Genomic DNA, 13,615 nt, shown 5'->3' on the forward strand with positions numbered 1-13,615 from the left:
CTAAAAGAAGTTTAAAGATCACATTTTATCAAAGATCCCCACTAACATCTTTAACTAAAAAACACAGCTTTCTGCTGCTGTTTTATAAGAGGTGTGACAGGGCATCTGTCCACCATCAGTTTCTAACAGTCAGAAAGCTTTTTACCCCAAGACTAAAGCTAATGAACTCACATAAATACACTGAAATAATACTTTTAGGAAGTGAAAATTACACAAAAAGCTTAAGCCTAGCAAACACCACACCTAATTCTGATCAGTTCGTTTTTATAGATATAACTCAAGTGGTTCAACAAAGGAAAACATACCCAAAAATGCAATTAATACAGAAAACACTACAGCAGAGATCTAGCTCCCCTCTCCAAAACAATGACCCTTCAGAAGAAAAAAATAAAAATAAAAATAAAATAAAATCACAAGTGTTGCACACAGGCCAGATGAACTAGCCCCAAGGAAGCCTGGGTTTCCAGTTCACAAGTAGATTACTTCATTCAAACTCCTATAAAAAGCAAAAGAACAGATTTAATATTAACTATGTTGGGTGTACACACGTTGATTTATTAGACATATGGAAAAGTACTAAAAATACAGCACTGGAATGAGTGCCCAGAGCCTCCCAGGATGTAACCAACATTACATACTACACTCTCTGGATAAATGACCTTTTTGGTATTACTACATATGCTAATTCCAAAGTACATATTTATGGCTGCATTTTAGACTTATGTATACAGTAAATGTCTAAAAATAAGTTTTCTGCACATGTCCAGTCAATTCTTGCTGACCCAGATGCTGGCAATACTTTGTGGAGTTTACCCAAAGATGGTTGCAAACACCACCTGATGGAACACACCCTGTTTGCAAGCTTCCTGGCAGAGAGCAGTTACCTTTCTTTGGTGCTCAGAAAGGAAGTTATAAAATTATGCACAAATCAAGTGTAAAAACCAAATAAGGAGGGGCAAAAGAGCAGACACTTTCATTAACAGTACATACCTGCTGCTGCTTTCAGACTAGCTCATGAAAAAAAAATACAACGAAACTGAGCAGCACTTTGAGTATCTCAGTGTGCAGCTACAAGAGGGTAATGGCACAAGCCAATAAACCATTTAGAAAACCAAGACATGTGCAAGCAAGAAACTTGGTTAAATCAGAGAGAGAAATCAGTGTCTTAAGCAGGATTCACACAAGTCATTAATCATGTTTTATCCTTCCCTCCTTTGGAATAGTACCTCAAGTTCCCTTCCATACCAGTATTGCCACTGAGGGAAAATGAAGGAGCTCTTTCCACTTCTCCCAAGCTCTTGGCAACACAGTATTTTATAATATGGAATATATAAATAAATTTTGAAATAGTACATCTTAAAAGAAGCACCAGTGTTTTCCTCATTCTGTGTTCACATTCAGCTATGAAAAAATTCCCATTGCTACAGATTTTTACTCCAACAGTGAAACAACAGTATTCAAATGCTGTTCCAAATTCAATTGGAACCCTCTTGACAGAAAATTTTTTTTACAGGGAAAGAGCCACATCATTTCACCACATTTTCTGCACTTAACTATTGAACTTTTGAGGACACCATCATTTCAGATTTAACAGTTCATCAGGGTAAGTAATTCACAGAGCTATGTAACTTTCTTGTGCAGTATCTTTCCAATTAACACAACTTTACTGCCTTGGAATATGAAATAATTCACACATCACCAACCAACACCTATAACACAATAAAATCCAATGTGTGAACATAGGAATGATATGAAAAGACAACCTGGCATGCAGATGCCCACAAGTGACTGTGTTGGCAGAGATTAATCAGTGACAGCAGCTCTACAGAGCAAAGTCTTAGAGCATCCGTAAATTTAAGCCAACATCAAGCTTCTGCTTTTCTCTTCTTCATGCCAGCTGCAGTCAGTTTACAGAGGGAACTCACAGGGTTTGGGCCTGACTGATGGAAACCCAAGCAGGCAACCCAGTGACGGGGGGGCAAAAAGTCAAAGGATTAAGAGTAATCCATGATGAGCTCTCAATCTCATACATGACTACATGCCAGTGCATCAGTGCCACTGGCTGCATCTGCCAGTGTTTTCAGCTGGTTGTTTTGGTGGGGTGGGAGTTTTAATTATTTTTAGAAACAATGGTTCCCATCATAAGCAAGGATCACCAAAGCTATCCATCTAGACATGCTGGTTGGAAGAAACCCATTTCCTTGTTTATTCCGCTCAAAAATAGTGGGCTAATAGAGAGCCATCTATCCCTTCCCAAGTACAGCAATCATTATCACCGTTCTCTCAAATCCCAGACATTTGTCTATGGACTGGATTAGTGGGAGCAGCTCAGGCAAAGCCACATGCCCCCCCCTGATAACACACTCCCCAGTGGCACAATTTTCTCCAAAAACCAGAAGAAAAATCAACAGGGATAATGGATGGCACCATCATGTAGACTACAGGTCTTAAAGCACCATCCTGATCTCTCAGCCTCACTCCTTGCAAGGAGACAAAGAGCCACCCTACACCCATGGTTTCCTCTCACATACTCAGCACTGAAACCAAAACTACTTAAGATGGTTTTCATGTTATCTTTGCATGTTATCTTTGTTTCTGAAAAAAAATGAGAACTGCCAACATCAAAACAAGCATCAACTTTTTACTGGCAGGGTTACTGTCTGCTTCTCCCTGGGAAGCTAAAAACATCTCTGAGCTCCTCGGTCTCACTGCACCACACAAACCACTGTGAAGACAGTTTTCTCAAAACAATAAAGCAAAGGAAAAAGCTATTATTAACTGAAATACAGTTTCATCAATAGGACTGATAAATTACTGCGTATCTCTCACATCTGATTTTCTCCAGGCCCTACTCAGATGCAAAGAATTCAGGCAGAACACTTAGCAGAGGAGCAAAGCTAAAAATTCTGGAAATAGGTAAGAGTTTTGTTCCATTCTATAAAGATACCCTAATTACTTCCAACCAGATTCACATGCCTTACACTTTACACATTGCTTAAAAGCTTAGTTATTGATTGGGGGTGGGGTGTTTTTTGTTGGTTTTTTTATTAATGTTAGTACACTATTGAATTGTGCCTAGGTTAAAATTAAGACCAACCCAGAAGTGAGTGACACTGCCTCACCCACAGCCCTTCCCTACTCCACAATTCCTGTTATAAGTTTTGGGTGAGGTCAATTTTCTGTTTTGGAAAAGGAATTACAGAAAACACTACACTTGAAGGAGTTCTCAGCCAAAACCTCTCTTGCTGGTTCACAGCACAACTTGGTGCTTAACAGCATCCCACCAGTGAGAACATGAAGGCAGCAAAGACACAGCCATCAGCTGTGCAAGAACTCTAAACTTTTGGTCTAGAGTGGCTTTTAAGGTATGGAAAGGGGTTTAGGTTTTGTTTTGTTTACATGAATAAACACATCGAGCAGGAAGTTGGATAAGAAAGTGACCCCTAAAAATAAATAACCCTCATTTAAAAAAAATTCTTCATGCAAGCACCATAGTTACCTGCAGTTCCTAAGCATCTCTATAAACTACAGAAAAGTAGGTAAGTTAAGCCAGACCCAAGTAATTTTACTACACAAACAACTCTAAGGCCAAGAATTCACAGTGTGCATAAAATATAAAAATTATCCTGCAGTCACAGCTTTTAAATTTGTGCTGCAGTTCACCTTCACTACCCCAAAATGCAGAGTGTGCCCACAATATTTGACACTGAGAACACATGGGAAATAAAGCAAGCTTATCACTTCCAAGGACATATTTGCTCGAACACACCCAGTATTGCAGGGTTTTGGTTTTGTTTTTTTTTTAATTAGGGGGAGGAAGAAAAATGTCACAGAGAGCAAAGTTCATGTATCAACCTGGAAAGGATCCAGGCTCAGCACTAAGCTAAGGAGGAGCAGCTCCTTACACCTGCACAGCCAGAAGGTTTTCCCTGTTCCAGCTCTGCTGCAGACACATCCTCTGCTGTGCAGGCAGCTGACGTGGTGCTTATCCCAGAAACATTTGGAGAAGTGTGCAGGTTGCTCACTGGAATGCCCCTGAAGCCTACCAGCAAACTTTTCTACCTTAACTGATGAAAGGTACTGATTAATCAATCTGCTGCTCCTCCCTCATTTGAGTTATTGCCTTGAGCTTATGATTGAACTGGTTTTACTACCATGAAGAGCTGTATTACTCACAATATAGTTACAAAACTCAGAAGTAAATGAAACTAAATGAGCAACTTAAGTTCTTAAACATCTCAGCTATTTGCAGGCAAAAGCCTTCAAAAATGAGCAGAAGGATGAACACCAAATCATCATTTCCATCTTATCAACCCAAGAGTTCACTGGAGAATAGAGCTAATAAAAATAAAGAAATAAGCAAACAAGAAAATTGAAAAAAACAAAATCAAGCCAAAATGTCTTCCATATCCCACACACCTCAACATGTCTGAAAACCTCACGTTCAGTCTAACAGCAACACTGCACTGCTCAGACCCATACTGGAGATTAATGTCTGTGCACTGTGATGAATTTCTGAAAGGAAAGGCCACTCTCACCGAAAACAATAAAAGTCAGCTGGGTTTCTACTGCTAATTCTTTTCAGGAATTTATGAAGTTTATTTTAAATTGCCTATACAGGAAGAGAGAGAAAAATGGTAATAACAATGTCAGGAACAAGAACTCTAATTTAATTATTTCAACCCCTCTAAAAGCATAAAAGCACTCAGTTCAAACAGGAATTTCAAATCATGTTTCGTTAATAAAATCAGAAATCCATGCATTCCAAAACCCAATACTGCAATAAAGGCAGAAAATATTTTAAAGGGCTATTTCTGAAAAATTAAAGCAAATTATCTTCACAGTTAGGCAGTGTAATTGCTTGTACCTCTTTTACCTTCTTGCTTTCAACTATACAAACACCACAAGCTTCTCCATCACCCTTGAGCTCTGGTTTCAAGACTGTTTTGGGCATCCTACTTTCCAACTTCCCTCCTAACATATACAATACCTCCTGCTCTCCATCCATTGCAGCAGCAATATCACATTAGTATCCAAGAATGCTTTGGAGGCTTTATAGGGTTTCTCTTAGCTGAATCTACCTGTTTTAATGCAAAACAAGTGCAAGCCAGCACTAAGAACTGTACATTTTGGGGACAGACTATCTCAGATTGTTAATCTGGCAAGTGATGAGCTCACAGAAAATGTCCAGGTCCCAGATGGCATTAGGAACCAGGCAGCACCAAGCTTCAGTCCTTCTTCAGGATCTTTCCACAAATGGGTTGAGTTTTGACAGAAGAAGAAAATAAAAAATCCCTATCAAAAAGTTACCAATAGATGATACAAGGTACCAAGCAACAATATCCCAGCAGTATCCACAGGAAGCTTCCATATATTCCCTTTTGCATACCAGTATTTCAAAGTTGTGTAGTGCTTACCCCACCTACTTGTCTGTACAACAAATTAACCCATTTGAAAACACATCAGCTTCCTTTGCTGCACCTTCTGACAGCAAAGACCCAATCACTACTATTACATGAAACAAACCACAACATAAAAATATTTTGTAGCATCTGGACGACTTGAAAAGAAAAAAAATACAAAATAAAAAAACCCCAACACTTTCTGCACAACTTTTTCAACTCAAAATGAAGTTGGCAGCACTTGGTCATACTTGAAATAGAAAAAATGCATTTATACAAGCACAAAGTCAAAGTATGAGAAGCAGTGTAAAATGTCAGTAAATCTGATGTATTAGTGGGAGGAACAGAAGGGGACTGATCTGCTTTAACAGTGATGATAGAGTCTGAATCTGGGGCATCCAACATATCCAAGCAGGATGCAGCTATAATCCTACTCTCAACATTCAGGTTGTCCTTCAAACAAGCAAAAAGCAGAGCATGCTGCCTGGCAGCCAAGGACACTTTGAAGCTGCCTCTGAGGCAAGAAGTTCTCTCCCTGCCCTCAAACAGGATGAAGAAGAGACAAACTAATAAAATGAGTTAAAACCTAACTAGCTGGAATCAGCACCTCCTCCTAATTCTACTGCAAATGTCTGATGAAAATCAAAGGTTTCTCATAAATAATTCCTCTTTTCTAAAAATATCTAGTATTTGAAAAAGAAAACATGTCTATCCTCACCCAGTTTAATCTGTCATATTTATTATGTTTTTAAATATTTTATACATGAAGAGGCTAGGCAAATCTAGTGGATAACACATGCACTTTCAGCTTCAAATGCTAATCTTTTTCAGATCAGCACAGACTGTAATTTACCAGCAAATTCTGATGAGGAAGATTACACCCTGGCTTTCAGCTCAACTCATAACAAGACAGTATATATATATTACAAAAAAATCCAAAATTTATCCATCTATTGAGTTCAGGAAAGATCCAAATCTCATGCATGAAATTACACTCATAAGAAGAGCCTTTCAGGAAAGAATAAATATTCAATACCATTCCAGAATCTCACATCCAAACTTGTAAAACTCAGTGCAACCTTTGGTCATGTCCACAAATTGTTGTCTTGTCACATTTCTACTGACTTAACCCCATGCACACAAAGTCCTCCCATGCCTGGTGTCCTTCCTGACATTCCCAGCTCACAGCATTGTTCAGACTTTCAGCATCCTTTCCCTTTCACGTGGGTCATGACAAGTTAGCAAGATTTGTCCCTCTTGAACATCCTTCTTGTCTTTACCCCTCCAAACCACTTCTCTACTCTCAACCCTACACCCCCTTGCAGGAGCTGAAAGCTCACAGGACACAGAGGTCACTACTACCCAGTGATGGTGAGTGGGGAGCTACTAGGTGAGGCACCAATGAGTAAATCTTTTACTCAAGAGACCTTCCTTGTTCACAAGGCCAAAGCACAGCACTGCTTTCAGTTTGTTTCCACCTCCCTCCTGCAGTTCACCCACTCCTTGTGTGTTAACATTGCACCAGGCCAAGCTGGAGGATCTGAAGCAGCCCAGCCACAGTTGTTGTGTTTGATAGATCCAGAAATATCAACAACCTCCTCCTGCCACTGCAAATGAGAACAGATATGGGGGAAGGCAGAACAAAAAGGAACCACTTTTCTGCAACAGCTTTTCCAGAAATGGTCATTCAAACTATCACTACTGCCAAATTAACTTTTAAGAAGACACTGTAATCAAATTAGCCATGAAGAAAACTGACTTTCACTTCCCTAACAACTGATGCTTCCCCATCAACTTACCACTGCATGACAGTCTTCCAGTCTACACCTACCAGCTTAAAAGGTCTCAAGATCAGTGCCATGACTGCACTCAACTCCAGCACCAAGAAGGCAAGTTACTCCCTGTTGTCATGAAAATGAAGAGATTATTTTCTTCTACACAACTTCCTTTCACTTCTCCAAATGCCTACACCTCTACAAAACTGACTGTCCCCTGTTGTTCAGGATATTTGTCCAAGCCATGTACATACTGAATTGCTGTATAGTTAAAAATACCTGGAGCTGAGATGCATAAAGATTTTTTCAGGATGGAAATAATTTAAAACTTATGTTTATAAAAGCCACTGATGCAGAAGGGCAATAAAACACCCAAAAATTTTAGTATATAGCCTTAAAGTGTATATATATAGCCACATCTGACCCTTCTTTGATGCTCAGTAGAACAATGGTCTTGATGACATAAAACCCAGAGCTGTGTCTGATGCTTTCTTCCTATATGGCACTTGCTTATAATTAAGCACATCATCAAAGCAGCAACCATCAAAACACCACTTAAGGTGAAACTACTATTTACATAGGACTAAAAACTGAACTCGTAGCAACTTGTAGTAGGCATTGTGAAAGGCATTTGTACAAACTTTACCTTGGTAAAAAGCTCTCTGAGTAAAACCCAAGTTTCTTCCATCAGTTTTAAAAAGGTAGACACTTAAATAGTTCCATGTTAAATAAATAAAAAAAAAGAGTGATTTTGCTTTTTCAGGAAGTTTAACATAAAAATTCTCAAATTTAAGGTAAGCAAGTGTCAAGTGTTTGTAGGACTGGAAAAATTCCCCTGTATATTTAATTAATTGAAAATATCACAAAGATATATTCGATAATTCTGTTTTGCAAAGAACTCATTTCACTTCAAAAGAGACAAATATCTGAATTCTCTTTGATTACACTTTAAAGAAGTTACAATAAGGAAGCCTTTTAAGTTACTAACAGGGTTAAGAAGCATACAGAAGAGAAGAAAAACATCTCTGTAACACCTGCATAAGTTAGATGAGAAAATACCTGCAGTTCCTAAGACTCTGAATTTCAGAAGTTACACATGGAATAGTGCTCCCAGCTGCTCTGCTGACTTCTTCATTGTAAGTAACTAATAAATAGATGTATACTTAATACCACATTTAGGAAGGTAGCAGAAAAAAAAAACCAAACAAAAAAACAGGAAGAATGTGAAAGGTACAAACAAGAACTTCAATTAAAATTAGGACACAAACTCAGAAGAAATACAAAGGTTAAATAAAAGATTTGAGAAGCATTCTCACAGCAGAAGACAGCTACTGGAAGTCAGTCACACAGCACTGAGTGAGACCAGAAATCCCAGAGAAAAAGATGTTATTTAGAAACATGTCTAATCCCAAAACACAAGAATGCTGCATCCTGGGGGAAAACCTACTTCACACCCTTCCTGTGGCAGATATTTGCTGCTGAGAAATGGGAAACAAGTCAGGAAACCAAACAAGTTGAAAACCAACCTGGGTTCACTGTTACCTTTTAGCTGGACACATTCCCTGCCCTGTCCCTTTGGAGGGTCACAAAAAAGGCAGTGCCAGCAGCAGGGAGTCCAGGGTAGGGCTGAACTGCTCCTCCAAACAAAGCAGCTTAACCCAGGCTGAAGCAAACCCCAGCCTGAGGATACAGTTTTTCATTATAGCTGAGCTGACTGAGCTGTGACCCCTCTTTCCCAACTCTGTCTTGACTTCATGTCTTCTGTAGGGATAGGTTTGAGCCTTTTCTTGTTGTTTTGTTTTGTTTTTTTTTTTTAATCAGTAGGCAACATGGCTATAGACAACTGGTAGTGCACTGCAGCAGTAGGATGGAGACAGAACATAGGGTACTTGTTTACAGCCCAAAAGAAATACTGAAGTGATTCAGAGGAGGCATAAGAACTTAAACAAAAATGGCCTTCAAATGCACATTAACAAAACCAAAATAATCCAAACAGTCTTCCAGTTCAAAAATAATCTTGTTACAGAAACAGCTGATGTGTATTCTAACCATCTCAATAATGATTAGCTTGCTGTACAATCACAGTTAAGCCCAGTAAAGGCAGAAAACTCACCTTCACAAAATTGTCTGGGAACACTCCCCTTTTGCCATTTAGCTCCCCTTCTAACCATCCTTCTTCTTCCAGTTTTTTCACATTCCTGATTATTTCACCAGCTCGGATGGTTAACTCATCATCATGCACTGCATCATAGTCATATTCCACGATATAGTCCACTAAAAAGAAGAAGAAAAAAAAAAAGAACAAAAACACAAAACCCACATTGAATGCAAGTCAGGCACAGAAAGGCAACTTGAAAGCCCTGTGTGTGCAAGGCAGACCTGACAACAAATGCTAAGAACAACTGTTTCCATCCCAGCAGCACTTTTGTGGCTTGTAGTGTTCCCAACCATTTTGCAGTAGGGGGAAAAAAAACTGGACAGCCAACCTATGAGACTGAAGTAAATTTAGGAACATGACATCAGGTCAGATTTTGCTGGTGGTGAGTAGATTTTGTGCACATGTGGTGGGAGGGATTGCTGGCACTGATTATTTACCCCCTGACCTGGCCAAGTCCCAGCCCAAGATTTACCAATTATGAATCACTGCCCACAGGGCAAGTGTTTGTTACTCACTGTGTATTTGGGGATAAGGAGGGAGAAAGGTTCAAATTGTGTATGGATAGTATGTTATTAATTCTCATACTTGTATCTGTAAAAAACTGATTGCTACACACATATTAATTCTGCAAGTTTGATCCAAGAAATTTAATACAGCCAGAAGTTGTACTATTGACAATATGATACAATGTAAATTAGGCAGTCATGTAAAATGCACCCTCCTTCAGATTCATCTGGTTTTATATGAAGTAAAATAAGCAAGAGAGATTTAATTAAAGTTTACTCAGGAGCATAGCAATATATTTACATACTTGACCATCTGTTGCACAAGGTACAGGAGTTGCTTACTGACAGCTTAAGGTTTGCCTGGCAATAAAAGCTCATTTGTTCATCAAGCAATGTTGTTTATGCTAGAAGTTTCCACGAACCTGCAGCAATCAAATAATCTCCCTTCCCACTCAAATCCAGACAGGATACCCAGACACTACCAAACATAACCCTGTTCTCATTGAAACTACCCTCACCTCTGCTGAGCACAACAAACACACACAGAGATGATGGCACAACAGAGATAAAAGACAGAAATCCTGAATGGCTGTGTAAGTTTCTTTCCAGATTTCTTCTTATACTATCAGTGCATACCTTTATCCAACAATGAATTCACAAATGAAGGAATCAAATTGAGAAAATACTATTTCTTGGCATTGAGCTTGCAGCTCCATTAAATCAATGAATACTTCTGATCTGTGGAGAGTTTAGTTCAGAATTGCTGCTGCACACTTCCTGCAACATGGCCTTTATCCCTCTGCTGCCTAGAGATGAAGTCAGAAAAGTGATACCAAAGTTTTTCTGGTGAAAAAACAGAACTTGATGATGGTGTCATGAAGCTAGAACCATCTATCTCTCTGGCAAACCATTTTCAGATACAGCCAGTAACAAAGGAACCACTTGTCTTCAGATGTGAAGATTCAGTTTTGCTTTTTCTGCTTTTAAGAAATAAATCTTTTCTTCTTTATGAACAGAAATCATAACTATACTTATCTGTTCCTGATACAAACCCTGGAACACCTAACATAGGCTTTTTGGACTCTATACATTCATTTTTACCAAACATATTCTCTAAGCTTACTTCAAAGAATCATATTTTCCCATTACTGCCTGCAGCAAGCATAGCATTCTTCTCTTTCCTCTGCAAACTGTCTTTTGAGTTGCTGACATGAAATATGGCATAACAGACAGGAAATTCTGGCAGCCACAGATCATAATAACAATGGCCATTCATCACCTACAGCCTGGAAATAAAAATGTCATCTTACAACCAACTCAATCCAACCATTTTGGAAACCTACAAATGCATGAAAATGTAAGAAATATCCATATTCCATATTTCTCTCATGATAGATTCTCTTTTAAGCACATTAGCAGGTATTATGCTTCAAAATACAGACTGTAAGACAGTTTTAGGATGTTAAACATGGAAAATGGATTACAAGGCAGTGTAAGTCATACTAAATGCTTACAGCATTGCAGACTACAACTTGAACTGCCAAACACCTGGTCCTTTTTCCACAGAATTAGTAGCTAGTCACACTCAAACAATATCAATATGAACTAATTATTTATATGAACTTCTTTATTCCCTTGGGCAAACTTTCTGTGTTTGTGCTTGAAATGCACAACAAGTTCACTTTAGTCACCTGTCCCGACTCTAAAAAAATGATTCAGTCATGCCAACAGCCAAAGGAGGATCAAGAAACTTCCAGTTATCATCCACATGTTCTGTTTTCCAAAGACAATCAGGAATAAATATGTATCACCTTTTTATAGTTGATATTCAGGTGCTGAATCTCCTCTTTTGTTTGTCAGTGATACTCAATTCCACCCTCTCATGGATATGTATACAAAAGAGATATAAACTTTTGTCTGACCTCTGAAGTGGGAAGGGTCACAGGGAATGTCAAAATAATTTCATTCCCTGCATTTTTTCATGTGATGACACAGAAACAGCAAGATGCTGCACATCTCACTAGCACACAGTCCTCAAGAGAAACAGTCAGCACTTTTGCTTTCAGTATCAGCAAGTGGCACTAGAACCATCCAGGTAATTCAGAATGTAGCATGATGGAAAAGAAACTATTTTACTACCAACACAGTAGACATTAAATAAGCCCCTGAAAGGTCTTCAAGTGTTAGTGTTTTCCCAAGCAAAAAGAGTCCAGTGGTGACAGAAAATGTGTAAGTAATCACAACTCCTTCTAACAACAACAATTTGAAATCATGCCAGTCCATGGATTATACTTATGGATGGCTGAAGTAGGTCTGAATGCTTCTGAATTACACTTCTGAATGCTTCAAGTTCTCACTTAAAAGCTTTACTTGAGAACAGATGTGATACCAAAATCAGTCAGCAGTAAGTTGGAGTGCAGTATTATAAACTGGACAAAGCTTAAAAAAAAAAGAAAGACTCAACTGGTAGAATGTGCAGAACACCTCAGCAACACAAACTGCCAAAACCATTTATCTTACTGTTTTTGACACAGCTTTCTCAATTGCAAACCCAACTCACAGCAATTATTTTAGTTGACAAGTCTTTAGTGACCAGGTCTTGGGTGAAAAATAGCTTCCTCAAGCTTGAGACTGAACACCAAGAGGTTAATCATGAACTTCCTGCACATCCATCAGGATGAAAGCTCACCTGAGAGAGATAACATCCTTCAGAGTTTTCACAGGCAGCATGGACATAACTACTTCCTATGCTTGTTTGCAAAGATGATGTCTTTATCCTAGATATTTAACAAGTAAGTGGCAATCTTGTTCTGGCAAGAATATAAATATAAATATAAGACATCACCTGGCATAAGCTTCCAAACAAAAAGAGAAAGAAACAAAAAAAAAATGACAAGACAGATCAGTCAGGTTAATTAGGGTTTTATAGAGAATAAATTATAATAGACTGTAAGACCTGACAAAACAGATTTATAATCATAAAACTACATACAGTGCCCTGGTAGCAGTCAAGGGGCTGGAAGCTTTGTTGAGTGAAGCATCAGATGCTGCTGAGCCAGCCCCACTCAAGAGCATCAGGGTGGTAATAGTGGGAATCAGCAAAGATGTCTGAAAAAGAAATCATGCCTGAACCTCCTTCCACAGTGAAATTCATCTCCTGCTGAATGAGAGGCAGTGAGTACAAACTGAAACAGAAGAAACTCCACTTAGACATTATATACAATATACGTACAGACACACTGCGAGAGTGACCAAACAACACAAGTTTGTTCTGAGAAGCTGTGTAGTCTCCTGAAAGACGCTAAAAAACCCAACTGGACACAGTCCTGAGAACTCTGCTATAGCTGACCCTGCCCTAAGTGGAAAGTTCCACTAGTTGGCCTCCAAAGGTGCTTTCCAGCCTCAGAGATTCTGTAACTGATTCAAGCAAAGATAGAGCTGAGGTGGCAGCTGTCTGTCATCCAGCCATGTCAGCTTTCCAGTGTAATCAGAGAACCCCCCAGAGGATGCTTTCTAAAAGTTCTGACCCATTTTCAGGGGCAAGGAATCAATTCAATCAACCATGCTCAGGGAGTGGTCTTAAGCTCTTGGTTTAGAGTAAGATGAGAACCTGGCTAATGAGATGTTCCCTGTGGCAAACAAAGTGTCCTATCTAACACTGCCTCTCTGAGAAAACAGCTCAGCCTGTCAGCCAACATAGCAACACTGCCTGGAGAAGACATTCAGTCACTGCTGGCACAGGTGGACTCTCCACTGCTCCAAAACTTACACAAC

The 13,615-nt window shown here is 39.0% G+C and overlaps 1 protein-coding gene across 5 annotated transcripts in view; it reads right to left on the reverse strand.

Moving 5' to 3' along the window:
- Positions 1-13,615, reverse strand: part of CD2AP (CD2 associated protein) — an 81,769-nt gene that overhangs the window by 49,683 nt on the left and 18,471 nt on the right. For 4 of the 5 annotated variants that reach the window (XM_030448243.1, XM_030448242.1, XM_030448241.1 and 1 more), the window contains one exon: positions 9,291-9,451. The exons of the other annotated variant lie outside the window; for it this stretch is intronic. In XM_030448243.1, the coding sequence (XP_030304103.1) occupies positions 9,291-9,451 (161 nt within the window). The remainder of the gene's footprint in view (positions 1-9,290; positions 9,452-13,615) is intronic. 5 annotated transcript variants of the gene reach the window in all.

This window comes from Calypte anna, chromosome 3 (genome assembly GCF_003957555.1).
Source record: "Calypte anna isolate BGI_N300 chromosome 3, bCalAnn1_v1.p, whole genome shotgun sequence".
Lineage (NCBI taxonomy): Eukaryota > Metazoa > Chordata > Aves > Apodiformes > Trochilidae > Calypte > Calypte anna.